Consider the following 25,799-nt stretch of genomic DNA (forward strand, 5'->3'; position numbering starts at 1 on the left):
AAACAGAGCCGATGGAATGGTTTAGGAATTCAGAGAGGGGATGCCCACAGAGATAGCATCTATGGACTGGACCACGGAACACTAAATGCAAGTTAGGAAGGATGACTGGTTCCTGGAATTGGTGACAGGATGGGTCTGAGGAAGCAAACAAGAGGGCTGACCACATGGCATTCTCATGCAAGGATGCAGGGGCCCTGCCCGTCTCTTTGGTTGGGCTGTGGAGTGTTGGGGTGTGGACCTGCGGATGGCTTTAGTACACACCCGCCATCTGTTCCCAGTCTCCTCCTTCACTAGTCTGAGCAAAGGCTGGTGCGCCTGAGTGCTCCAGGCTGTGCAGCTCAAAACAACGGACCCACCAGCTCTCAGACCTGAGAGCCTTCCTGGGAAGGTGCCTACAAGAGGCAGGGACAGGCCCTCCACACCCGCGCCCGCCCCTCTGGTGCCTTGAGGGGGAGCCTGGCTGCCAGAGCCACCCACCAGCACCACGCTCCAGGCTTGCCTTCTGGTCTCCAGCAGTGTGGAGGCCCCCCAGGGCAGGGATCCCCCTCAAGAGGGCCTCCAGTCCCCCCTTGCGTCTTCCCGCCTGCCTCCCTTCATTCAGGAACTTGGGGTCGGGGGCAGGGGGCCTCCAGTCCCCCTTTCGTCTTCCCGCCTGCCTCCCTTCATTCAGGAACTTGGGATCGGGGGCATCTCTGCTCTCAGCCCGAGCCTTGTGTCTGAGCCCAGCGCATTGGGGCCCCTCGACATCTAAGAATGGGCTTCTGTGACCCCCGGTTTCCTTCCTTCTGACCCCTTCCGGACTGTGTGCACCTGTTTGAAGGGGGCGTCCAGCCTGTGCGGCAGGGAGTCTCTGTAGGTCAGTACTGTGGGCCCCCAAGTCTGCAGCTCCTACTGTCCTTTTCTTGGGCCACGTTGCTAGTCAAGCTCACCATCACGTGAACCCCCCCCAGCCACTTTCACATGTACAGAAGTGAAGCCAGAACACCCCGTCTGAGCTTGTGTTTCTCAAATGTGTCTTCTGCAGTCTGTGGGCCTTACATGGATGTATGTTAGATTTCAACTTTTGAGGTCTGATCTGTGTTTGCCTCGTATTAAGACAGTTCTCTGCCCTGATTTCCGTCATGTACGAGAATAGCACGACCGCCGCCTATATTCACCTCCTCGCGAGATGAGAGGCCTTTTTCGTGGACACCCACCTTGGGTTGGGGGCGTCTCTGCACCTTTTCCACGCAGCCGGCACCCAGGGTGCATTTGTCCACAAAGAGATAGGAACTTCCCCTTCACACCGAGAAAAAATTCACACATGCTTGAATCTGCTGAGCCAGTGGCTGATGTGTGGCCCACTGGGTCTCACCTCCAACCCCCGCCCCCCTCTCACTTGCCACAGACCTTTCTGTGACCGTCTAGCCTTGAATTCTGCCCCCCACGCCACCCCCAAGTGCAGGCAGCTTCCAGCTCTGCATCCCCAGCATGTGCCTGCTGGCTCCTGTGACCCCATGTGTCTCCATGTGACTCCAACCCCCTGTCTAGTCCCCTGACCTTTACGCTCCCCTGCCCTTGCGCAGTGATCTGGGGACCCCCAAATTGGGGGTCTGCCTACTTTTTTCCCATAAAACTAGACTATCACAGGATACTGAATTTTCTTCTTTGCGCTTAGCCTCTTGTGGTGCTGAATACATCTACCTAAAACCATTTCAGAGGATCCACAATGGTTGGAGGGTAACTTACAAAAAGATCTCAGGCCTTTCCAGTTTCCTGGTTTCTTGAGTCTATGAATACAGTTCTCAGAGAAAATGTCACTTGGCAGAATAATGACAAAGTCCCGCCTTCATGGACTGCTGTCAGACGGGTGTCACGACTTCTAGCGTGAGGGCATCTGTGAGATTAAAGGTGACATTCGTCCCTCACTTTCCATCCCCATTGTCCTCATCCTGTTCACTCCTGACATGCTTTCCCTGTGCTGCCCACCGCCACCTCCGGACCAGGGTGTGGGTCCTGATGGCAGAAAGCCATCTTTTTACCTTCTCAGTTCTCTCAAAGCTCCAGTTGGGCCAATGCTGACAGTTTCCAGTTTTACAGATGAGGAAACCAAGGTACAGAGAGGGTACATGGGTTGTACCAGATCTCAGCATTTATAAAGAATGGAGCTGAGATTCCAAACCAGGAATTCTGATTTCCGAGTTTTGGCACTGGGCTTGCCAATCATGAGAAATGTGTTGAGCTTGTTACTTGCACAGGCTTTCTCAGACTCTAGTGGAAGTGGAAGTGTCCGAGGCAGGACCCATCCCCAGGGGCGGGTCTGGGGTGGGTCTTGTTCAGTGGGTCTGAGGTGGACCCCAAAGTCTGCTCTTGCAGCAAGTTCTGTCTGCTGTTCTGGTCCAGAGACCACAGTGGGAGAACCACTGATTCACAACGCCAATCAAAAATTTTGTTGTCATGGTTACTGTCTATCTCATTGATGATTTTACCTGGCATAATTTACCTCCTTCCTCTTGTTCATCTGGAGAGACTGTGATGAACACGAGGGCTTTCAGTGTAACTGCAGTTTCTCCTGGTCATCGCAGGGTTGGATTCAGCCATCCCTTATCAGTTGGTGTTTCAGAAGAGTGCAAACCAAATATCTGTTTTCTTTACCAAGGAAAATACATGAATGACAGAAATAATGACCCTAAATGTGATGCTGAGGAGACAACAGTGCGAAGTGGACAGTGGTTGTCGTATCATAACCAAGAGCCCGCCACCTCCCCTGTTCCCCCTCCCCATGCCCACACGGGAGTCTTCCTTTCTGGAAAGCTAGTACAGATCTGATTACGTTCACAGGCCATCCCAGTCAACCCTTGAGCAACTGGAAGAAACCTGAGGCTCGTGGCCCTACTTTAGGATACAGGTTTTATTATCACTATGGAATAAGAAGGGTTTAGAGTGGTCATGTGCCAAAGAAACAAACAAAATGCTTTCAGGAATCTGCAGTCAGAAATCTGAGGGTGTGTTTGCTGAGTTTGGTCCCCACATTTATTAATACATGAATGAATGAAGGAAAGGAAGCTTATGCTTATCCTTATGCTTAAGGGGACTTTATCAGCTAGATAAGCACTTCTCAGGGGGGTTCGCCAAACAAGGGCCCCCACCCGTGGGGGCTGGATTACTTGATGGTCACTCACCTTCTGGGATCAGGGGTTCTGCTGGCTCACAGGGTGTTGGACCTGGCCTCGGATCACTTCAGAGGGGCTGTCACGGTGGACCTGGTGACCTTACCCCATGAGAGCCCCCATGCCCCCCCAATCTAAAGTGAGAATTTATAAATGGCTTTTCCATGCATCTTCACCCCCTGGCATTCAGACCTACAGAAAGGGCAGGCAGCTGACCCAGCCCCGTGATGCCGACTGCCACGCGTCACAGCCCGCTGTGGGCGGACGGGTCCGGGCCGGGCTGCTGCCCCCCGGGCTAAGCTGCTGAGAACCTGTGTTTGGAAGCTGTCACTCCTGCTGGGTTGCTTTGCTGCTGGGCGGTGCTGTTCTGTTTTTGCCTGACACTGAGCAGCGCCCTGTGTTGTATTGTCTCTTTCAGCCGGTAATGTTAAAGTAGAGACTCAGAGTGATGAAGAGAATGGGCGTGCCTGTGAAGTGAATGGGGAAGAGTGTGCGGAGGACTTGCGGATGCTCGATGCCTCCGGAGAGAAAATGAATGGCTCGCACAGTGTCCAAGGCAGCAAAGCCTTGTCAGGAGCTGGAGGCATTCGACTCCCTAACGGCAAACTAAAGTGTGATGTCTGTGGGATCATTTGCATCGGCCCCAATGTACTCATGGTCCACAAGAGAAGCCACACTGGTAAGGCCTGGCGTAGTTCCTCCTTCGGTGGCCTGGAGGGGCCCACGGGGTGTCGCAGAGGACAAGGCCCTTCCCGGCCGAGTGTCCTGAGCGAGGTGTAGCCTCCCTGTTCATCCAGAAGGACTTCTAAGCATGCACCGATTGGATCCTCTAAACTAAAGCTATAAACAGAAAGGGAAAGGGAACAGGTGTGTGAGTTCTGACAAGGGCCTGAGGTTCTACTCGCTAAATAGGGGCAGCGGGGCTGTGCCCGATGGTTCACCCATAAGGAAACAAAACAGAGTAAGAGGCTGATACCCTGAAATCCACTCCTCAGATTGTCCGCTAAGAAACCAGGAGTGGAAGATGCATGTTGGGGGTATTTGAACTGACAGGGCTTGATCCTTAGAAACGTTCATTGAATGCTGATGGAATAGCAGCAAAATGTAGTCTTTCAGAAAGAGTTTGTTTTCAGAAGGCTTCTTCTCCAAGGTGACACTCCCACCGAGATGGTTTGCTTGCCACCAGCTCCCATCTGAGGGCTTCCCTGGCGGCTCAGACAGTAAAGGATCTGCCTGCAATGCAGGAGACCTTCTCAAATTGGTAAAGAATTTAATACCTAGACCCCCACCCTAGTGGATGTGGGGGATGGAAGCTTTGCAGCAGAAGAGAAAGTATTCTGGATCCAGAAATGAAAGAGGGCAAACTGAAGTCTGCACCTGAGCTCCTGACATGTTCCCACATTGGGGGCTGGAGTGCCCCTGGGTGCAGTCATGCTGGATGACCAGTCACGTGCACCCACCAGAAATGTGGCCCTAAAGAATCTTCAAAATAAAATACTAACAGGGCACACCTTACCTTTAACGGCATGCATTAAGAGTCTTTAGAACTGAATATAAACTTTACTCTTCTGCTTTAAAGGTAGAAAAAGACAATAAATGTGCCAACTCCAGTGGTCACTAAAAGTTTGGACATAAACATGCCCTGAGCCCCTGCTGCCGGGGGTGGTGGCAGGGGGCTGCGGTTAGGGTTAGGATTAGGTCATCCTAAAGCCAGGGTCTGCCCCTGCTCTCCACAAGAGGAGACAAGCAAGCTGGCGAAACCGCAGATTGAGAAGGCAGAGTGGGTTTCGTAACCCAGCTCAGGGAAGTGAGGAAGAAGATGAGCATTGTGGCCTCATGATCCTTCCCTGGGCCACACGCTTATCTGATTATCAAAAATGAAGCAGGAACTCAGAGAATTCATGGAGCAAAACAACTGGGTTGTAAGGAAATGCGGATCTTTGTAGAGCTGTCATTTTTGTATTTGAATCAGGCAGTTCCCAAAATGATTTTTGGTTGCCATCCATCTGGAAAAACTGTATATAATACATTTACTTTCAAGCAACATTCATTTTCGATAAAAACTTAACTTCTACAGTTTAGCAAACTTTGTTTTTTCCTAATGTGCCTGTTAATCCCCCTATTATCCCATGAACAATCCCCAGCACATTCAGCCCTAAGGGAAGCTCACGGGAGAGTAGTCAGGAGGCAGAAATTAAAGTGAACGTAGGTTACGTGGTGAGAGACCCCTTACAGGATGCACTGGGACCCACGTGAATTCATTCCTGGTAGAGAAATAGACCTGACAAATGAATGACTTTCCTGTTAATTCACGTAAAACCTCACTATACAGTGAAAATTCTCTTCAATAAATATTTGATAACTGAATGAAATGCTGGCATACTAAATGGCCAGAATATAATGACTGCCTGCCCTGATAAAAAGAATAATTGCATTTAATGATAAACCTGCCAACTATTGATATGCAGAGTAGACTGGCTGTTTGCTGCCCACTTCTGCCCACAAATGGTGGCCCCATGCCAGATAGGCACCGACATGTTTCCCTAACGGAGCCGTTCATTCCAGAAAGAGGGACTTAGAGACCACAGTTTTATGATTCCAGCTTGATTTCTATTAAAAAGGAAAAAGCAAAAAAACCTGAAACAAGGAGCTCCTGGATTGCCTTCATAATGCTTTTCTACTTTGCATAGATACAGTGGTAGGTTGGTATGTATAGAAATAGCAACATGTTGGCCAAACTAGGTTTGAGTAGTCACACTGCAAAATATCATCATTTATGGGATCAGAGGGGAATGTATCAGAAAGGCAGGCTTTACTAATCCCCAATGCTGCCCTGAATTTCCTAAGGCTAACATGTTTCTAGAGCCGCATTTTCCAAAGGTAAAGTTCCCGTGACTCACTGGAGGTCCTGTGAAAATGCAGACTCTGGTCCAGACCCAGAGGATGCTGGGAGCTGGAGCAGGGACCCAGACTGTCTGTAGGTGGTACACGGTGCAGCTTATAGTGAACCAGAAACAGGGCCATTTCAGAGGGCCCTCTCCCAGGGAGCTTGGCCTTGCACCTCCTGCCACCCCGTGGGCTGGGCACCCCGGGCTTCCTTCTGAAAGACCCGCCCGTCTGGAGCCACGCCCTCATCACTGGCCCCGCCAGGGCTGTGGCTGCCTTCGTCTGAGTGGTCCGTTGATGCCGTCATTTCACTTCCCCACGTTTGCTGCTCAGTCTCCTTTTTTAACTCAAGCGTCATAGTAACACCTTCCTGCCAACCTGAGGGCTCCCGGGAGAATCAGAGGGAGGCTGTTAGGAGAGGAGCGTGTAATGCAGGGAGCACCCCACCATGCAGGTGTGCAGCGTCCTGGTTCTAAATGATAGGATTTTTAATAGGAAGCATCGAGAAAAATGTCCAAATTATGGTTATCCTGTCCAGCCCTGTGCCTGCTCTATGCCCATCTGTAGGTGAAAAGGTGCAGCTGTTAGGCTTTGTGAACATAGCCTCACATTGGGTGCTGGGCTTCCCAGGTGGCTCAGTGGTAAAGAATCCACCTGCCAGGCAGGAGACTTGGGTCAATCCGCAGGTCAGGAAGATGCCCTGGAGAAGGAAATGGCAACCCACTCCAGTATTCTTGCCTGGAAAAGTCCCATGACCAGAGGAGCCTGGTGGACTGAGGTCCATGGAGTTGCAAAGATTTGTCCATGGCTTAGTGACTGGACAGCCGTAGCCTCGGCACTGATTCCTGACCCAGGGCATGACTGCAGTAAGCCCAGGCAACTCCTGGTGGCTCAGTATACTTAGGAATTCACTTTCTTCGGATATAGGATCAGAAATTTTATGATGTAGGTGCCCATGGACTTTCTTTTTTACTCAATTAAGTTATGAAGAGAAGCTTAGGCATTCTTCAGAGAGCCCCTGAAATGACAGATTATAGAGTCACTGAGATTGCAAACTAAATTTTGAATTAATGATACAAAACTCCTCATCCCAATTAACTAGAAGGGAATACAGCCTTGGAGGAGCTTGGGCTCACTCGCCATCAGCTGCATGCTGTAGGGACGAGCAGTTGGCAGTGGCAGCGAAGGACCAGGTGTTGTGAGCCGAGTCCTGCCATCTAGCTCCGGGGCCCTTTCCTGCTAACACCTCCAAAGGGAAGCCACCTTGGGTTGAATTCCTTGTCATCACTTCAGCCCCCAGGCCCCATGTTACATACTCATGCCGGCACAACAGTCAGAAACAAATAGATTTCCAGGAAAGCTTGCCAGTGGAATTAAGACGCCAGGCCCAGCAGGCTACATGAGAGCCGATGACTCAAATTAGAAGACAAATTTCACTCTCGAAGTCACGGTCCCTGTCTTGCCCTGTTCTGCTGAAGGGATCCATGACTGTAACCATCTGTCCTTTCTCTCTCCGCTGACAGGCACTGGCTGGATGGCAGGTCTGACCCGGTGTCCCCTCCAACCTTTCAGACCTCAGGAGAAGCCGGGGGCCCAGCACCTCGTTAGCGTAGAGGGGGCACTTTACAATGGGCAGGGATCACAACAAGGCACATTGGTCACCAGGAATGGTCCACATCCTTGCCATGACCATATTCATGGCGTTGGACCGCCTAGCTCTCTAGAACACTCAGCCTAAGGGTCCGCCCTGCCAGTCACCCTGACTTCTTCCTTCTTCCGTCTGCTTGGAGCTAAAGGCCACAGTCACACACACACACACGTGTGTGGGGGAAGGCCCAGAAGTGTTTCTAGTAGAAAATTAACAGTCTCTATTAGATGCTTCTTGGGTCTGCCTGCTACCAGCTATTGTAATCTCCTCATCTAGTGTGGACTTGTAACTCAGAGATTGAGGAAGTTAGTTACTTTTACCATCACCTTTCCATCTGCTGGACTTCCTCTGCTCAATCAGATCCAATCTAGATATAGACTTTGGAAAATTCCAAATATATTGTTATTGTTAGGATTCCAAATGGTCTATAACTGAATATCATTGTAAGTTCGCTTCAGTTTTTCCAGTAGCACATCTATCCCTCCCACTTAAGAATGATGATAATCTTGAAATTCAGATGCCAACACAGGCTTCTAAATTTAATCTGGTGTAGATTTAGTAGTACCAGAAGCACTTCTAATTGCTCTTGATAAGTGCTGTCTTGTTCACCAAAATCATGCAGATCGATTGGGAAAATTGTTAAAATACATTTTAATACATTCTTCTTCCCTAAGGTAAAGTTGTTACTAGGAAATGCATTTTCATAGTATCTCAATACCAGATATCATGGTCATACAAAGCTTTTTGTCTAAAAAAAAAAGCACTTTTTAAAGAGTTTTGATATTTACTTAAACATGACAAATGTATCCCTGTTTTAAGTGAGAGTTAAATATTCACTGATCTTAGGTTCTGAGTCCTGTGACTAGTCAGTAGCATGTTTCTTGGTCACATCTGCCCGTTCATCCCTCTGTTGGGTCGAGAGTTGGGGGACGTGAGCTGACACACAGCAGAGAATCCAGTGGGTTTTTTGTTTTGTTCTGTTGTTGCTTTTGTGAACCACTCCAGTGGTTCTGCTCCTGAAAGAGTTCCTAGTAATAACTGAGTTTCATCTCTTAGAATATCTGTACTGAAAATAAAACTGACTTCAGTAGATATGGATAGACTTAATACTGGCTTCAAGGCTGCAGGATTATGAGGCAAAGGAAAAAGGCAGAACCCTCAGTGCAGCTCAGATTTTGAGGGAGATGCAGGACTTCTCTTTGGAACATGGAAACCTTCCCTTCAGTTTCTCAACTTCTCATTTTATGCAGTCCTTCTCCTTCTCTCCCTCCCACCCTCACACTCTGTCTGTCTCTTTCCTGATTTGCCTGCATAGGGACAGACAGGTAATGGAGAAGAAATTGAAAGGGAAAATACAGGGAAAATGTAAATGAAAAGAAGTTATTATAACTGTTATAATGAAGTGCCTTTCATTTAAATATAAGAATGTAACGCTGAAATGAACTTGTGATCCTGAAATGCATTTTTAATGAGTTTCCTTTTTATTTTGCTGCTTCAGTGGCATATTTTAAAGACCCTTTGAAAAAAGCCACATTAAAACCCCCACCAAATGCCACAACACGCAAAATTGGATATTGGTTTATTCCAAAACTGCTGATCAGGAAGAGTGGCTCTTCATCACAAAATGTTGCAGTCACTTTATTTAAATGAGTTTGAATTTGCATTGTGATGTGCCATTCTGATTTAGGGGAAAAAAATTAGATTTTCAGATCAAATTGACCCAACCAGTGAAGCGTTAAGGAACTGGCAGGTTTAGTCTGAAAGCCTCATGTTCTATCAAACCTGCAGCCGGTGGAAGTCACCGGGCCCGTGGGAAACAACTTTCTCGCCGTGTCCTCCTCCGTCCCCGCTGAGTTCCGCTCTCACCGCTCTGCCTCTTGTCCCCCCAGGAGAGCGACCATTCCAGTGCAACCAGTGCGGGGCCTCGTTCACGCAGAAAGGCAACTTGCTCCGGCACATCAAGCTGCACTCAGGGGAGAAGCCCTTCAAATGCCACCTCTGCAACTACGCGTGTCGCCGGCGGGACGCCCTCACCGGCCACCTGAGGACGCACTCCGGTAGGTCCCCCGGGTGGGCGCTGGCGGGCTCAGCTCGGGGGCGCCTGGCTCCCTCTGGGGCAGCCCTACTCCCAGGATCAGTCCCCTGGGCATTGCTGCACCCAGTTGGAGCATCCGCGCCCTCCCCCCACGTGCTCTGGTCTCCCAATCAACCAGAGGAAAAGGGTGGGGAATATTACACAAGCTCGTGCACACACACACACACACACACACACACACACACGTCTCATCTTAGAATATTTTAAGAGCAGTCCTCCTCATTCCATTTTTCAGGTAAGTGGGTTTTTCTTTGCAAAGATTTTACCAGCTTGCACTTGTCCTGAGTCTGCTGCCAATGCCCTGAAGTTTCCAAATACATCTCTCCATGAACATTGTGAAGCCACCCTCGTTGCTGTTTAAGGCCAAGCATGTCAGGGGTCATCATGGGGATAGTTTTCTTTGCAAAGGTGATTCTGTCCTGATTGGTGTTGCCTGGTGCACCCCCAAAGGGGCCCAAAGGGACCCAATATAGCAGTCACACCAGAGGCTGACTGAGGCCCCAGTGGGAGAGGCCAGTTTGGAGCTGTTACCAGAATGTGATAAACCCATCCGGGTAATTGGGGTCTCAGTGAGATGATGGTACCTGTGAATGCTCCACAGTATTTGAAGTGCTCCAGCCTGGGAGCCCAGATCAACCTCTGATTATACTAGATCTCCTGCGTCCATAGAAAATTCCTTGGCGTTTCGTCATCCAGTGACCCTGTGATCTTCCAGGTAAGAGGAAGACAGAGTGAGACCTGTGTACTGTCCCTGGGGGCGTCTGACATCACGCCCTTCCCCTGCCCTCAGGGGGCTTACCGTCTAGACCAACAGCTCCCCATCACCCCCAGGGCAGCACCTCAAAGAGGCCCCTGCCCCAGAGGAGGGGGTGCATGTCCTTGGAGAAGGTTGGCCTGGACTCAGGCGGTCTCTGCCCTTTAGATAGTGAGTGTAGTTAATGCCAGGGTCTGAGGCCTTCACACATTCGTTGAGCTCCTCAGGGAAGAGACAGCAAAGCTGCAGTGTGTACTGGGAGCCACAATCCGTGTGTAGGGACGGCAGGGGTGCAGGGAGGAGACCGCGGGTCTCCAGGGAGAGGTTTCTGGGTTCACCTTTGGAAAAGTTCTCAGTGAATGTGTGGCTCTGTGAGTGGTCCTAGAAAGGGGCTGGGGGGCCTTTATGGGTATGGGGGGATGTCCTCCTCCAGGGGCTCCTCGGGAGGCCCTGGGGACAGTTGTGGGGGGCAGGCTGCCGGTCTGGGTCTCAGGTGCTTGGCCCAGCCATCTCCCCTTGTTCTGACCTCCTTCCTGACCATCAGCATAGAGGAGGCTCCTAGATGCTCTTAGAAAACCAGGATGGTATGGTGTGGGCGAGTGGCCTAAACTCTCCTGAGGAAGGAGCCACTTGAAACCAGTGGCCCCTCCCACAGCGGGAGATCAGTGGGTGACCCTGGGCCAGGGCGCTGCTGAGGGCTGGGAGGACTTTGCTGCAGGGGACAGGAAGACGGCATTTCCCCAAAGTGGGACGCTGACCCCGTGACAGCGAGCATTCTCGGGTGCTTGCAGCGTGGACGATAAGGAGTGCATGTGTTGTCCCCCGAGAGGTGAAGGTTCATAGGGTCCCCACAGGCTCCAGATCTGTACGCTGTCTGTGTACGGAGCCCACCACGAGGTCTGGGGCAGAGCCACTCCACCAGGTCCTTCAGAGGCAAGCCGACGCCGGCACAGCTGGTGGTGATACTGCGTTGGAGTTGGGAGGACACACGGCACCCCTTTGGTAGAAAAACCAGACTCAGTCTTAGCTTGACGCCTACCATGGTCATCCCAGGTCACTCTGACTGGCAGCAGAAACCTCCTGTGTATCAGTCCTGTAGTGGAATTAGAAACATCTAATGCCGTGTTTTAGGTTATTCTGGCTCCATCCCTGCTTATTTCATTTGTGGCATGATGGTGTCCTGCTCCAAGTATGGCTAACAACATCATGCACTTTGGACAGTTTATTTCCATTAAGGATTCACTGGTGAGAAAATAGATAAAATCACAGGGAGAGAACCATCACTGATCCAGGGCTGCTGGTGATTCTGCCATCAGAAAGTGCCACTGACACACAGCTCCTGGGGGAAGAAAAAAACAACAGTAATTTAGGTTCTACAAGGTGGTTTCATGGGAACAAAACGAAGACTTCAGACTTTGTCTACAAACCCAAGTGTGGTTGTGTTCTATTCCATTGTGAAGTGGCCGCACTCCCATTCCACTAAAAACTGCCATCAACCTGGTAGCTTTCCCTGGCAACTGGTGGTGGCCTGAGATTCCGGCTATAGAACTTGTCCCATACTAATAAGAGGGACTCGGGTGGTCTGGAATGGTGGGAAACGGTCCCCCTCCCCTCTTCTCTGCTTTCTTTGGAAGTTGCAAGTTTGCCTAGTGACCTTCCTTCCTACAAAATAGTGGGCTACACTTCAAGATACACTGTAGTTCAGTTGCTTCCAAAAACTTATGTTCCAGAGTTAAAGTCAATCATATACTCAGACAGAAACGGGTATTCAGACAGAAATGGGTTTTCAGGCCATATGTATAGGAATTTGCTGAAGTTACAGTGTTTCTCAGAAAGGACATGGAGTGAGTTATCTTGATTCTATTAGTTTCTAAAGGGCATACTCAACAAAAAGTGCACTTTTAAGCAACATTGTATATTTCAGTGTTGTTTTTCTGGTGTTAGGGATACAGCACTCTCTCCAGATAAAGAATTATTCTTTTTCCCCACTAGTAAATATTCCAGAAGTCAAATTTTGGTTTTCATCCTGGTTTTCATAAACTGTAGCTTCTGTTGACCTAAGTAAGAGCTTTAACCAATACAAGCTTTGGTTAAGCCATTTCACCAAACATGTGGGTGGCATGGATTTTGACATAATACTCTCAAATATGTGAAATCTAACAATATGAGCAGAAAAGGAGAAGATTCTGGCTTTAGGATCGAAATTAATAGAATATCCTTTATCCATTTCATCTCCTAAAATACTATCTATTAGAATCTTTAAGTGTAGGTGTGATATGAATTTGTGCTAGTCTTTTCGTAAAATATCACTCAATAAAATTCAGGGAGAACTAAACTCTGTATAGAAGTACACTGCTCAATACATTAGCCACAAGCCATAGGTGGGATTTACTTTTTAATTACTTAAAATTAGAATTCAAATTTCTGCTCTTAGTGGCACAGACCATACTTTGACCGACCAGTGCTCACACATGGTTCGTGACTGCCGTACTGGACAGCCGGGGGGAGAGCACTTCCTTCTTCCTAGTAAATTCTGTTGGACAGGGCCGCTCTATTTAAGAGAAGCCATGCTCTTCTAAGGGTCTTTGGAAGAGAAAATAGAGCTTTTCCAAGTTAGAACCAGAAAATACATTTTGAAAACAGAATGCTCATTTCATTAAAGTCTATTTATCCACTGTGGTTTCTTTGAGACCTCAGATTATTAGTTTAGCACTAATTTAGGAGTTGAATTCACTTTGGTTGCATTAGATCTGGCACCAGTGTCAGGCCAGACCTGGTGGAGAAGTGGACAAGAGGCTGACTTTGGAGCTGAATGGGTGTATTATCCTGCCAACGTGGGCACATCTTCTGCACATCTGTGCCCTGGTGTTGGGCATCCCTGGCATCACACAGCAGTGCTTTGTTTTCTTCAGTTAAAAGACAGACTTTGTGATTTAAATGGAGAGAGGTTGGTAGGCTGGACAGTGAACAAGTTAAAATGAAAAAAAGGTGGCAGGAGTTCTTGGTACAATCAGGAAGCCCCTGATCATTCACATTTTTAAATTCAGTCATCTTAACTGAGTCCATGATACTTTTAGCTCTCAAGAATAGAGAGGGTTTTTTTTTTTTGTCTTTTTGATAAGAAGTGTATTGCATGCCTTCCCATGACACGTACAGCCGCTATTTAATCGGGGTCTCGAACTCCATTGTGTCTCCTGCAGTTGGTAAGCCTCACAAATGTGGATATTGTGGCCGAAGCTATAAACAGCGGAGCTCTTTGGAGGAACACAAAGAGCGCTGCCACAACTACTTGCAAAGCATGGGCCTCCCAGGCGCGCTCTACCCAGGTAAGCCCCGCGGGCACACCTGCCTGGCCCCGGCCCCCCCCAGCCAGGGGCACGGAGGGCCCCTTGCCCACTGGGATGCAGCTGGGCCAGAGCACAGGCCCGGGAGCCACCGCAGCTGGGACGGAGGGACGCTTCTGCCACTAAAGTCTCACTAGGAGTGCCTCCTGCTTCCTAGCGCTCCCAGACTTGCTCTCACCAGGGAGCACGTGCTCATGAAACCCCTCCCTCTCAAAATCTGGATCAGCTTCTGAGATCATAGTGACCCTTGAAAGCCTCAGGTTTTTACTTTTCTGGGTTTTTTTTTTTTTTTTTTTGGTGGTGGTTTTTGTTTTTTTTAACCTAGGAGTATGGATTTTCCTTGTGCTTAGTCATCAAAATAAGATGTGAAATCTGGCTCTAAAAATGATTTTTTTTCATGAAGTGGATCAAATAAGAGTGTTCAGGCCATGTTTCCATTCATTGGTGTTGGCATCTGCCTGGGACATGGGGTAATTGAAAGACCCTGACCGTCTGTGGTCCTGCAGCTGTCACAGGATTCAAGGGAAGCTTCATTTTTCCCTCATGTGCTCTGTTGCTTTGCTGTGTATCTGTTGCATCTCAAGATGTTCGGCTTTGATCTGAGACAAGCTGAAGTGAAAGATGTTAACATAGAGACTATGGAAAGGGCTGAATTTACTCAAGGGCCAGCAGTATTGTCAAAAGCACCTTTCTGATTTTCTAAGACATGAAATTTATGGATAGATCAGCTCAAGTTCACCTCTTTCAAAACACTACTCATTTAGCATGACTGCTGGAAAAATCCTCATTGGATGGGGGTATGTGTACATGTTAAGTCACTTCAGTCGTGTCTGACTCTCTGCGCCCCTATGGACTCTAGCCCACCAAACTCCTCTGTCCATGGGATTCTCCAGGCAGCAACACTGACGTGGGTTGCCATGCTCTCCTCCAGGGGATCTTCCCAACCCAGGAACTGAACCCTCAACTCTTACATATCCTGCATTGGCAGGCAAGTTCTTTACCACCAGCAGATGAAGCAGTAGATGCTAAATGAATAGTTGAGATTTTATCAAGTCTCATTCAGCTTTCTGACTTTAATAAATGGCTCATAAAGAAAAATCCATCAGGGAACTCTCAGGTTATTAGTTTTAAATTTTAACATTTATTTTATTTTGTTATTGTGTTTAGATACATATAACATGAGGCTTACTATCCTGTTTTTAAGTGGGGTGGTGATTTTAGTTGCTAAGTCATGTCTGATTCTTGTGACCCCATGGACTGTAGCCTGCAAGGCTCCTCTGTCCATGGGATTCTCCAGGCAAGAATACTGGAGTGGGTTGCCATTTCCTTCTCCAGGGGGTCTTCCTGACCCAGGGATCAAACCCAGGCCTTCAGCATTGCTGGCAGATTCTTTACCAACTGAAAGGGAAGCCCCATTTTTAAGTGTGTTTCAGTGCTATTAAGTGAATTCGGTGATGCTCAGATTACTAATGGCAGCTGAGATCAGAGGAAAGAATAGTCAGTATCAGAATAAAGTCCTAAAAATTGAGTAGTCTTGGCATCAAGGAGTAGGATGTCCCCCACTGATCTGGGGTCAATCTGGGTCCAACATTTGATTTCACTGGGCCTTAATCTTCTCACCTATAAAATGGGGAGATTGCATCAAGTTATCCTTTAGCTTCCTTCAAAGTGTAAGTTCTGTTTCTAGAACAAAGGCATTGTAGCTTAGTGGAAGAGAGGAAAGTAGATATCAATAATAATAATAATAATAATTTATCAATTTGTGGCCAGACCCTCGAGTAGGAGATTAAGGGATGAGAAGATGATTATAGTCCTTTAAAATAAAATGTAAATACTTGATATTACATTTTTCTGTTAAAAAAAAATGGGTCTTGGAAGTCAGTGCTTTTAATGAATGATTAAATAAGTCATTTATTTACCCAACAAATATTTACTGAGGACATATTATATACCATGCCAAGTCCTACTGAAGATCAGTTCAGTTCAGTTGCTCAGTCTTCTCAGACTCTTTGCGACCCCATGGACTGAAGCACACAAGGCTTCCGTGTCCATCACCAACTCCTGGAGCTTGCTCAAACTCATGTCCATCGCGTCGGTGATGCCATCCAACCATCTCACCCTCCTCTTCTCCTCTTACCTTCAATCTCTTCCAGCATCAGGATCTTTTCCAATGAGTCAGTTCTTTGCATCAGGTGGCCAAAGTATTGGAGCTTCAGCTTCAGCATCAGTCCTTCCAGTGAATATTCAGGACTGACTTCCTTTAGGATGGACTGCTTTAATATCCTTGCAGTCCAGGGTACTCTATTAAGATAGTAATCTGAATTTCCCTCCAAAATTGTACACGTGGAATTGGGATGACAAGATGAACCAGAGGCCCCAGCAGAGTTCACAGGTTGCCTCCACTGTTTTCATGACTAAGCATACAAGCCCTAATGTCCAGTGGACTTCTGGGAGCTTCTCCTTCACCGAGCCCTGGATGCAAGCTTCTTTTCTGACTCTGTTTCCGAATGCCAGTAGGCCCACCTAGGTGGGAGTTAGGCGGTTCCTGCCTGACCAACCTCATGGAAAGGCTCTGAGCAGAGATCTGCGTCATGCCCTCACCTGAATGCACACATTAGGGACTCCCTGGGGCTGGAGTCTCCTGTGTCTGTGTCAACACACTTCTCTGTCAGGGATGTATATGTTACATAGTACCCTACCGTCAGAGTTCATTTAGTCCTAAGATGTGAACTGACTCCTTTTGGGGGCCAGATGGTTTGGAATTCCACACAGTGGCTTTCAGTCCTGTTCTCAGGAGATGAGAAGGCTTCTCATGTGAAGTTCACGCTTGTGGAGGATCCATAAACGCCCTCTGAAGAAGGTCTTTCAAGGTTGTGTCAAGCGCAGGCAGGCAGCGGGTGAGGGCTTCACTGGCTGGGGCCGGCTGACCTACACTTTCTGTGCATTTTTCACATGCATCCCTCCCACACCTCCCAGGACCAGGCCTCACGAGCATGCACATGGGCCCTGAAACAGGCTTGACCCCTCCAGTCCACCTTAGGTTGAGGCCATTCTTTGGGCTTAGATAAAGACAAAGCCTGGCTTATGAGACTTGGCCAAGATTTAATTTTTCTGAGTATGATTTTATTTAGGAAGAAGCTTTCTGGTCATCCACTGTAATTTCCTAATGTCTTTATAGAAAACGTAAGTTTCTCTTGAGCCTTTAGGTGTGTAGATTGCAGTAGAAGCTTAGGGAGAAATATATCAGAGGGCAGAGAAGCCAGTGGTCTGGGAGGTCAGGACTTGTGGTCCCTCACTGTGGTGGCTCTGAGGGTCTCAGGAGGCCCCTTGGCCTGGCAGAAAGGAAACCCAGCTCGAGGTGCTGTAGGCACCCTGGGCAGGCCACAGAGTCTGCGTTTGCAGAAAAGGATGGACACATCAAGAAGCATATCAGCTTGATCAAAAAGACAACCGGTGCAATTGACTTCTATGGATTTTATTCATACTCCTCCTATAAATCAGGCTATTATGTTTACCCATTTAATAAGAATCCCATATTACCAAGGCTAAAAAATAACATTTACCAGTGGTAATAACTTATTTGAAATATATTTTTTCAACGTGGCATTGATTGTGAAGCAATGAAAACATAAAATGCTTAGAATTAGGGATTTTCCTGGCAGTCCAGTGGTTAAGACTCTGAACTACCAGTGAAGGGGGCACAGATTCGATCCCTGGTCAGGGAACTAAGATCCCATTAAGCTTCATTGACCGCCAAAAAAAAATTTTTTTTTAAAGGAGAGCTAAAGAAAAAAGTGCTTAGAAATGCTCAGAATTGCTTCTGGCCTCACAAACTATGCTGGGGCCAGAAAACACAGGGGAGCCGTGGGAGAGAAAGGTCTGAATGCTGCATGTGTATCTTCTGGGGTCATGGGATGTTTTCAGCACAAAATTGGTGTCAACTTTTGTCAATTTGCCAATCTTTTTGGAATAATATAAAGTGTATCTGGAAAAATAAAAGCGGGAATTGGCATTTTTGAAAAAGAAAAGTAATGTCCAATGTTATATTAAAACATTGCTGTCATCTGGAACTCTTTGAAGAATAGGCAGATAAATCAATAATATAAATGGATAAACCTTCCAGAGATGCTGTGATCAATCAACATGTCCTGTATAAGAAAGGAAGACACACAGCGTATGGGATTTCAGTGAACTCTACAGAATTGGTTTGGGAAGAGCTGATTAGCCATTAGGAAGAAAATCAGTTTAGATTTTTAGCTTCTTATATATTAGGAGAAATTGCAGGGAGATGAAAAATTGATATTTTCAAAAATCCAACCATAAAAATTAGAACACAGGCTATGCAGAATATATGTCTGTATCTTCAATTATGGAAAGAAAGGGATAACAGCAAAGCAAAGGTCAGCTAGGAGTACTCCCTAGATCACCTCTCATCTCCACAATTTCTAGATTCCCTACAGTGCTTGTCTTTGACTTTCCAGGTTGCTGTGTTCAGGGCCCAGGAACTCCCGACTTCTTTCCCCCTTTTGCCAGGGTTGGCTGCAGCATCCTCGTGGCCACGGTTCTCCTACGTCTCTGTTCATGTGACAGAGTCAGACCCTTAGGTCATTTCTAGCTGAGAGTTCATTCATTCGTAGGAGGGCTGTTGTCAGGAGTGACTGAGTGAGTGGCCTGGGGAGTATTTGAAACGTTAAGAGGACTTGTCCATGGAACACAGTTGTAAATCACAGTCCAGCTTCTGGGGAGAGTGGTGGTGCGTGTTCCCTGATCTTAGGGGATGGGGAAGGTGTCATCAGCTCTGATCCTCCTCTGTCTGGCTGGCAGGGTTGCTGGGAAGATTAGAAATAATCTCCGTGAAGATCCTGGCTCTCGTAGGCACTTAACACATGTCAGATTTAACGCTGGGTGATGAGACCGAATCCTTTGACTGTAAGCGTTTCTAAACTGGTCTCTCTAACTGTCTTTGACTTTAGTCATTAAAGAAGAAACTAATCACAGTGAAATGGCAGAAGATCTGTGCAAGATGGGATCGGAGCGCTCCCTCGTGCTGGAAAGAATATCTAACGTCGCCAAACGTAAGAGCTCTATGCCTCAGAAATTTGTTGGTAAGAGTTAAATGTTTCCTGTCTCTTAAAAGAACAACCATGCGGGTGCTTTAGATGGTGATTAGTTGAGGGAAGAAGAAAGGAAACATTTCTCATTTTTTCAAAAAACAAAAGCAAAAATCAGCAAGCTTAACATTTCTCAGGTCTCTCGGAATGGTTTTCCGATAGGCCTCTTGAAAATACCAGATCTTCTCCCAGGGGCTGTTCTTAGAGGTGGTTTTGCAAGGTCTGGGGCACCTGGTGAGATCTGCTCTGTGTCTTTCGGGGATGGCTGGTCAGTGAGCCCAGGGCAGAGGGCGCACCACCCAGACCCCCAGCCCCAGCAGCCTTGCTGAGCCTCGGTGGCTCCTTTGTCCAAAGTTCATAATACTCCCCATGGGGGCTACTTCAGAGTCTAAAAGGCAGAATTGCAGGGCAGCTGGCCCGTGAGGTACACAGCACGGCGTAGGCACGGCCGCGATGGCTGTGTTCACTGCTGGCTGTATCTGTGCCGGGTGCTGTCAGGGTGGGGTAACCCTCTCCTCCAGTGTAGACGGTGAGCACACCACAGCCGTGAGGTCCAGCCCGACACTGGGAGTGTAACTAGGATAACACCTGGGCAGGTGGGAGGGCAGAGGCACTGGGCGGGGCCTCAGCGGGAGGGTGCGAGTTCACAGACCTGTGAGCTGTCGCCGTGTGAGACACTCGCCTCGCAGCCTAAGTCCCGTCCTCTACATGTCTCGCAGGGTTTTATGGGCCTCTGGTGATTCAGACAGTAGAGAATCTGCCTGCAGTGCTGGAGTCCTGGGTTTGATCGCTGGGTTGGGAAGATTCCCTGGAGGAGGGCATGGCAATCCACTCCAGTATTCTTGCCTGGAGAGTCACATGGACATGTGATTCCTCCTGACGGAGGAGCCTGGTGGGCTGCAGTCATGGGGTCTCAAAGAGTCAGACACGACTGGGTACTTAAGCACACACACACAGGATTTTATGAACACAGAGTAACGCCAGGATGTGACAACATTTAAAACCCCTCAATGTGAAGACGATGTTATAAAGATAATATGGAAAGAGGATGGGGGTGGGGGGGTTACGTCTGGGGAACGGATCAGTAAAAGCTTGTGAAGTTGACAGTGACTTTAAGGTAGGAAGAGGATCTCCAAACACTCTTGACAGTGGCAGAATGGAGCAGGCTTCTGGGCAGATCAGAACAAATGCAGATCAGTGGTGATGCTGGCTGGGGACTTGAGGGGGACGTGTGGGCAGGCTCGAGAAGCAGGGCCGATTTCAGGGCGCGTCACGGACCCTCGAGGAACCCCCTGAGCAGCAAAGCCCCAGGCAGCTCTGGTCACAGGTGAATGGCCTTCGAAGGCCAAGGCGAGAAATGGAGCCTTAACCCCGCAGGCAGGAGAGAGCGCTGGCATGTCTTTAACTGGAGGCACCTCTTGGAAAATAGAGACCTCTGGTGCCAACAATTGATTGGAAATGGGAGGACAGGGGGCCCTGGTGGCCTGGAAAGAGGAAGGTACGGGGGAGAGGCTGGTGAAAGAGGAAGGTGGGGGACACTCGGGTGAGGGAGACCGCAAGTCATGGGGCCTCGGGGACACGGGCGCCATCGACAGGTTCTGGGAATTGACAGTCTGGGTTTGGTCTGTCTGTTTCGAAGGACTTTCTGAATGACGCCCCGTGGGAACCTGGGGAATGTGTGTTAGGAGAGAGGACAGCTCTCGAATGGGGTCAGTAGTCAGTGAGGCCTGGGCTGGGTGCTGACCTGCAGGAGGGGACAGGACCCAGGGAAGGCCAGGCTCTCGGGTTCCAGCCTCTCTCTGACACTGAAGAAAAGGCTCCATTTTGATCATGTTTTAAGTAGAGGTTTGTCATAGGCCTGGAGTTGGGAAGGGTGACGGGAGGAAGGGTTCAGTTAAGAAGCACTCTTGCAAACCACTGGCTGGAGACACAGTGTGGGGAGTCACCCACATGAGTGTGAGCCTTTAGACTGTGAGAAATGAGGAGGCCTCTCACTTCCTGAGCACAAGTGGGGTGAGGTGACTCAGAGGACTGACTTCTGGGGGTGGAATTTCAAGCAGCACCAGGTGGGACTGAGAGCAGGGCTCCCCACCCCTCCTGGGAGGCCGCGTGTGGTAGAGGGGGGATGGGGGCCCTTGTAACCGGGGAAGATGGAGCAGCAAGTGTGTCTGAGGATTGTTGGGACGTCATGGGCCCTGGGGAGCTGGGTACCACTTCCTTCTTCAGAACAGAAAACTGGAGGATGCCAAAGAAGAAAAGTTGCTCAGTCATGTCCAACTCTTTGCAATCCCATGGACTATATTGTCCCTGGAATTCCCCAGGCCAGAATACTGGAGTGGGTAGCCTTTTCCTTCTCCAGGGGATCTTCCCAACCCAGGGATCAAACCCAGGTCTCCCGCATTGCAGGCAGATTCTTTACCAGCTGAGCCACAGGATGCCAAACAAGGGCTTTGTGAATGGGTGTTTCAACCCCTGTGGCTGACAGAGACTTCAGACCAAATTACCATCTGTGAAACGCCACTGTGCTACCTCCAGCGAGAGCACAGTTTAGGTGTTGTATTGAGATTTAGATATTTTTGTGTTAAAAAAAAAAAAAATATATATATATATATAAAGAATAAAAAAAACAAAAAACAGAACCCCTCTCTCTGATCAAGCAAAACTAAGGTTAAACGCAATCCCTGGGGAGACGTGGCCCACACAGGAGGAGTGGGCTCAGAACCAGCCGTGCACGCTGTAGCTGTTGCCCCAGGACTGTGGTGACTGGCAGTTTATTTCTAGGATAACGCCTCTTACCCCCACATCAGCTTGATGGGGTTTTCATCAACCACTCCTCCCTTGTCATGGTTTCTCCAAACCAAAAATCTAAAAGGAAATGGACCTCCAAGACCTCTCTTTACCTCTAGAAGCTAAGTTTATCTTCTTAAATGATTTCAGAAGGAGTGTGCGGGAACCCAGCTGTCACTGTGCAAGCTGGCCCAGTGGTGGGCTGAAAGCGCTCCCAGTTTTCGCCCAGGAGAGGCTCAGACCCAGCCCTCCTGCTGTCCTGCTTGGTCGCTCAGTCGTGTCCGACTCTCCGCAGCCCCATGGGCTGTGGCCGCCAGGCTCCTCTGTCCATGGGATTCTCCAGGCGAGAGTACTGGAGGGGGTTGCCGTTTCCTTCTCCAGGGGATCTTCCCGACCCAGGACCAAACCTGCACCTCCTGTGTCTCCTGTATTGCAGGCAGATTCTTCCCCATTGAGCCCCTGGGGAAGACCCTTACTACTATTTCCGTTTATTTTGAATGATCTCTTAATTGATTGGACTTTGCCTGCAAGCTTCTGTTTTCAAGAAGCTTCTGTAGGTGCTGTGTTTCCATAATTGTGTCTGTGTTTGAGGAGGTCTGCCTGCTGCCTTTCTTCTTGAAGAACATTATGACGAGGGAGGTTGGTCACTGTCTTTGTTCCCCCAGTCTAGAACTTTCTAGATTTTGCCATCATGACTGAAGGCAAGATTTCCATTTTCTGTCTGAGTGCCTGAAGAGTTTTTTCTTTAATCTAAAAGTTCAATACAACTAGGTTGTGTCTTGGTGTTTTGCATTCTGAATAAAAATTTCCTGACATTTTAATCTGGGGATTCCCTTCTTTTCTCTTTTATTTCTTGGAAATTCTCTTTTTTTATGAATATGTCTTTTGTTCCATCTGTTATGATCTCTGTTCAGAGATACCAGTTGTCCTTTTATTGAAGAGTTTGTTTTCCATATCGGTTAGCATTTCTCCAAGTTTTTTTGTTTGTTCATTTGCTTGTTCTTGCTTTTTTCACATTTATTCACTGTTACTATCTTGCATTTTTCCTCTAGGTCAATGATTCCATTTTCAAGAGATTATGTTCTATTACTTGCTATTTCTAATCCCTGTATTATCTATAAATAACACTGTTTGGACCTCATTTTGTTTCCTGGGATCTAAAATCTCCTTTTTCATCTTATTGTATTGTTCTAGCCTGCCATGGTTCAGTATCTTTTTAATTGAATTCATGTCACAAAGCATGAGACATTCTTCTCTTCCTTGAATTAGGCTTTTTCCGAGGATGGGCTTATTGGTCTGTTGTACTTCCTTTCTTCCCTTGTCTTGTTAGAAAGTATATTCACGGTAACCATAACCTTTTCTTTTCATCTTGCTTATTTGACTTGGGCTGATAGAGCTTGACTGATGTTTGCTATGTTCTTCCCATTGTATCTGAGATGTGTTTTTGTTTGTTTGTTGTTTGTTTTCTGTGAGAGCTCAGCTTTTCTCAGTCCTGAAGGAATGCCAGGCATGAGGTTGGAGGAGTTCAAGGAAGGCCAAGTGCAGTCTTTGTTAAAAGACTTCCTCTCTGCCCTCTCTCCCTCTCCCTTGTTCTGAGATTTGGTTAAACGCCCTGAACCAGTGACCACTGTCCCTGGTTGGGAAGTGTTCCCAGCTGCCAGAGGATGTGCTGGCCCCTGGGGTGTTTCCTCACAGGACTCACACCCACCTCCCACCCGGTGAATCAGCCTCAGCACTCCCTCATCCAGTGTCACCTGGTTTCATTAGGAGAGGTTTCAACTGCTTTTTGATCAGAAGTGAAAAAAGACTGCTATTTGAATTGATTCTCTGTGGATATGAGGATGTTAGGGAAACTGCTGAGGATTTTGCTGCTTCATACTTAAGGTTTTATAAGTAAAATCAGCTGTCAAGCCTAGCCATGTATCTCATGCCAGAATTTTCTTTCCTTGATTTTTATAAGTATGTATTTCCTTAGACTATGTACCTTTCTTTAGCATTCTGCCAAAGTGAATGTTGTGGGATTTTCTCACTCTGTGGAAGATTAAGGGAAGAGAAATTCTGTGGGTGGTTTCAATATGCCACATGGGTCTGAAATATATATAGGTTTTTCCCCCCTACATCCTTTTATTGTTGATACCCAGTTTAAAAAAAAAAAAGTTGCTTAGGAAAGCACAGAACCATGACTCTGGGGGAAACAGGATCATTAGGTGGGAAAGCACCATTTTGGGTGGAGCTATAAGCACTTTATATGTGTCAGAATTGTATCAGAATTGTCCTGAAGCCCACTCCCTTCCCCACCCTGCCAGGCTTTAATGGAGGGATAGACCAGGCAAAAGGGACTCATTCTCTTCTGGGGTTAATGTCACCAGACATTTATCACCTTGATACAAAAATGGGGGGGAGAGGGAAATCACATGACTTCTGAACTGCTGTTCAGTTACCTTAAATGGGGAGAAACACCACTTCTGTGGTCCCTTCCACCCAACTTCCATAGAGATTCGGATACGTCCTGGTTCTGCAGAGGGTGTGGCTGGCCATGGACAAGTTTCCGTGTCATGTAAGGGTCACGTGGTACCATTGTCAGGGCACGTGTCACTCCTGACTACCAGCAGATCAAGATGAAAGGGAGCCAGGCCAATGTACGATACACATCCCAACAAAGCAAGAAGCAGGGCCTAAGGATGCTTTCTAGTCTGATGCAGCACACTGCTGGATAGTTATCAGTGGTCTCAGATTGCTGAAGTGTTGTTAATACGTCTAGGAACTATGGAGCAGTTTAACCTTCTGTTGCTGGAACTGGCTGCAGGCCATGACGTCAGTGTCGGTGTGGGAGGTGTGGAGGTCTCCACCGTGATCGGGCTCACCAGCCAGCGTCAGCCATCACCTGGACCCTTGGGCAGCCAGAGGCATCCTCACTTTTGCCTTCTACCGGTAGGGCTGCCCAGGTGGCATGAGTGGTACGGAACCCAGCTGCCAACGCAGGAGACAAAAGAGATTCAATCCCTGGTTTGGGAAGGTCCCCTCGAGGAGGGCTCAGCAGCCCACTCCAGTATTCTTTCCTGGAGAATCCCCGTAAACAGAGGAGCCTGAGGCGCTCCAGTCCATGAGGTTGCACACTCGACTGAAGCCACCTAGCACGCATGCACACACGCGATGGAGAGGGCCCTTCTTCCTGCAGAGCCTTCCAGCTTCCGTTGGCATGGTCTTCCCCGGGTCTACCCTTCCCGTCCATCTGCTCGGGGCGCTGGCTCCCCTCAGCCGTCCATCCCAGCCTCCTAGCGCCCTCTCCCCCCCTTTCCTCCTGCTGCTCCCGGTGTGGGATACACATCACGGTCTGCAGCTGGTGCTTAGCAGCTGGAGGATGAACTGCTCCATGGTTCCCAGGCTTATTAATAATCCTTAAAAAATCTGTGACATTAACTGTCCAGAAATAGGCCTCATCATACTAGAAAGCAGAACTAAGTCCCCACAGCAAACCTTCCTTTTCCTTCACAGAACTTCTCAGACAGGGATGCGCCCTGTAGGACCATGCAGTAGTATCTGTCTCCCCTGTGGGCTGTGAAGGACGTTCCTTTTTTGCCATTCCGTCCCTCCTGTCTGGTCCAGGGTGGACACTCCGTGGAGATGTGTTGAGAGAAGGAGAGAAACAGAGTGAGGGTTGAAAGGTAAACAGCTCAGACCTGCCTCTTGAGTGCCCCTCCTCCCACGACTTGTTAACTAACCACCACTGAAATAAGTGAATCAATAGACCTTAACAATGAGGCAGACAGTTCACTCATGAATTTGCTAATTAAGCCGAGGTTTCCTACTGAGCTTAGAACCTGTACATCAAGAAGGTGTTATCTTCAAGGATCTTCATTTTATTGCATTATGAAAACTTGTACTCAAAAGCTAATTACAAGAAGTCAAACCTTTTCTCAAATGTCCCCTTTCCAGGGGAAGCGGGCTCTCTGCCTCCTACCAACCATGATGTTAGATCTTAGGCTTCTTGAGGCCAAACTCACTGACGAGTCATTGACAGTAAT

The 25,799-nt window shown here is 48.2% G+C and overlaps 1 protein-coding gene across 14 annotated transcripts in view; it reads left to right on the forward strand.

Annotated features, from left to right (window-relative positions):
• The window catches only part of IKZF1 (IKAROS family zinc finger 1), a 96,307-nt gene that overhangs the window by 64,980 nt on the left and 5,528 nt on the right, over nucleotides 1-25,799 (forward strand). For 7 of the 14 annotated variants that reach the window (XM_070471942.1, XM_070471954.1, XM_070471968.1 and 4 more), the window contains 4 exons: nucleotides 3,568-3,828; nucleotides 9,573-9,740; nucleotides 13,733-13,858; nucleotides 18,850-18,981. In XM_070471942.1, coding sequence (XP_070328043.1) covers nucleotides 3,568-3,828; nucleotides 9,573-9,740; nucleotides 13,733-13,858; nucleotides 18,850-18,981 — 687 coding nt within the window. The remainder of the gene's footprint in view (nucleotides 1-3,567; nucleotides 3,829-9,572; nucleotides 9,741-13,732; nucleotides 13,859-18,849; nucleotides 18,982-25,799) is intronic. The other 7 variants (XM_070471982.1, XM_070471988.1, XM_070471973.1 and 4 more) reach the window with 6 other exon arrangements.

The sequence above is a fragment of the Odocoileus virginianus genome, chromosome 1, assembly GCF_023699985.2.
Source record: "Odocoileus virginianus isolate 20LAN1187 ecotype Illinois chromosome 1, Ovbor_1.2, whole genome shotgun sequence".
Lineage (NCBI taxonomy): Eukaryota > Metazoa > Chordata > Mammalia > Artiodactyla > Cervidae > Odocoileus > Odocoileus virginianus.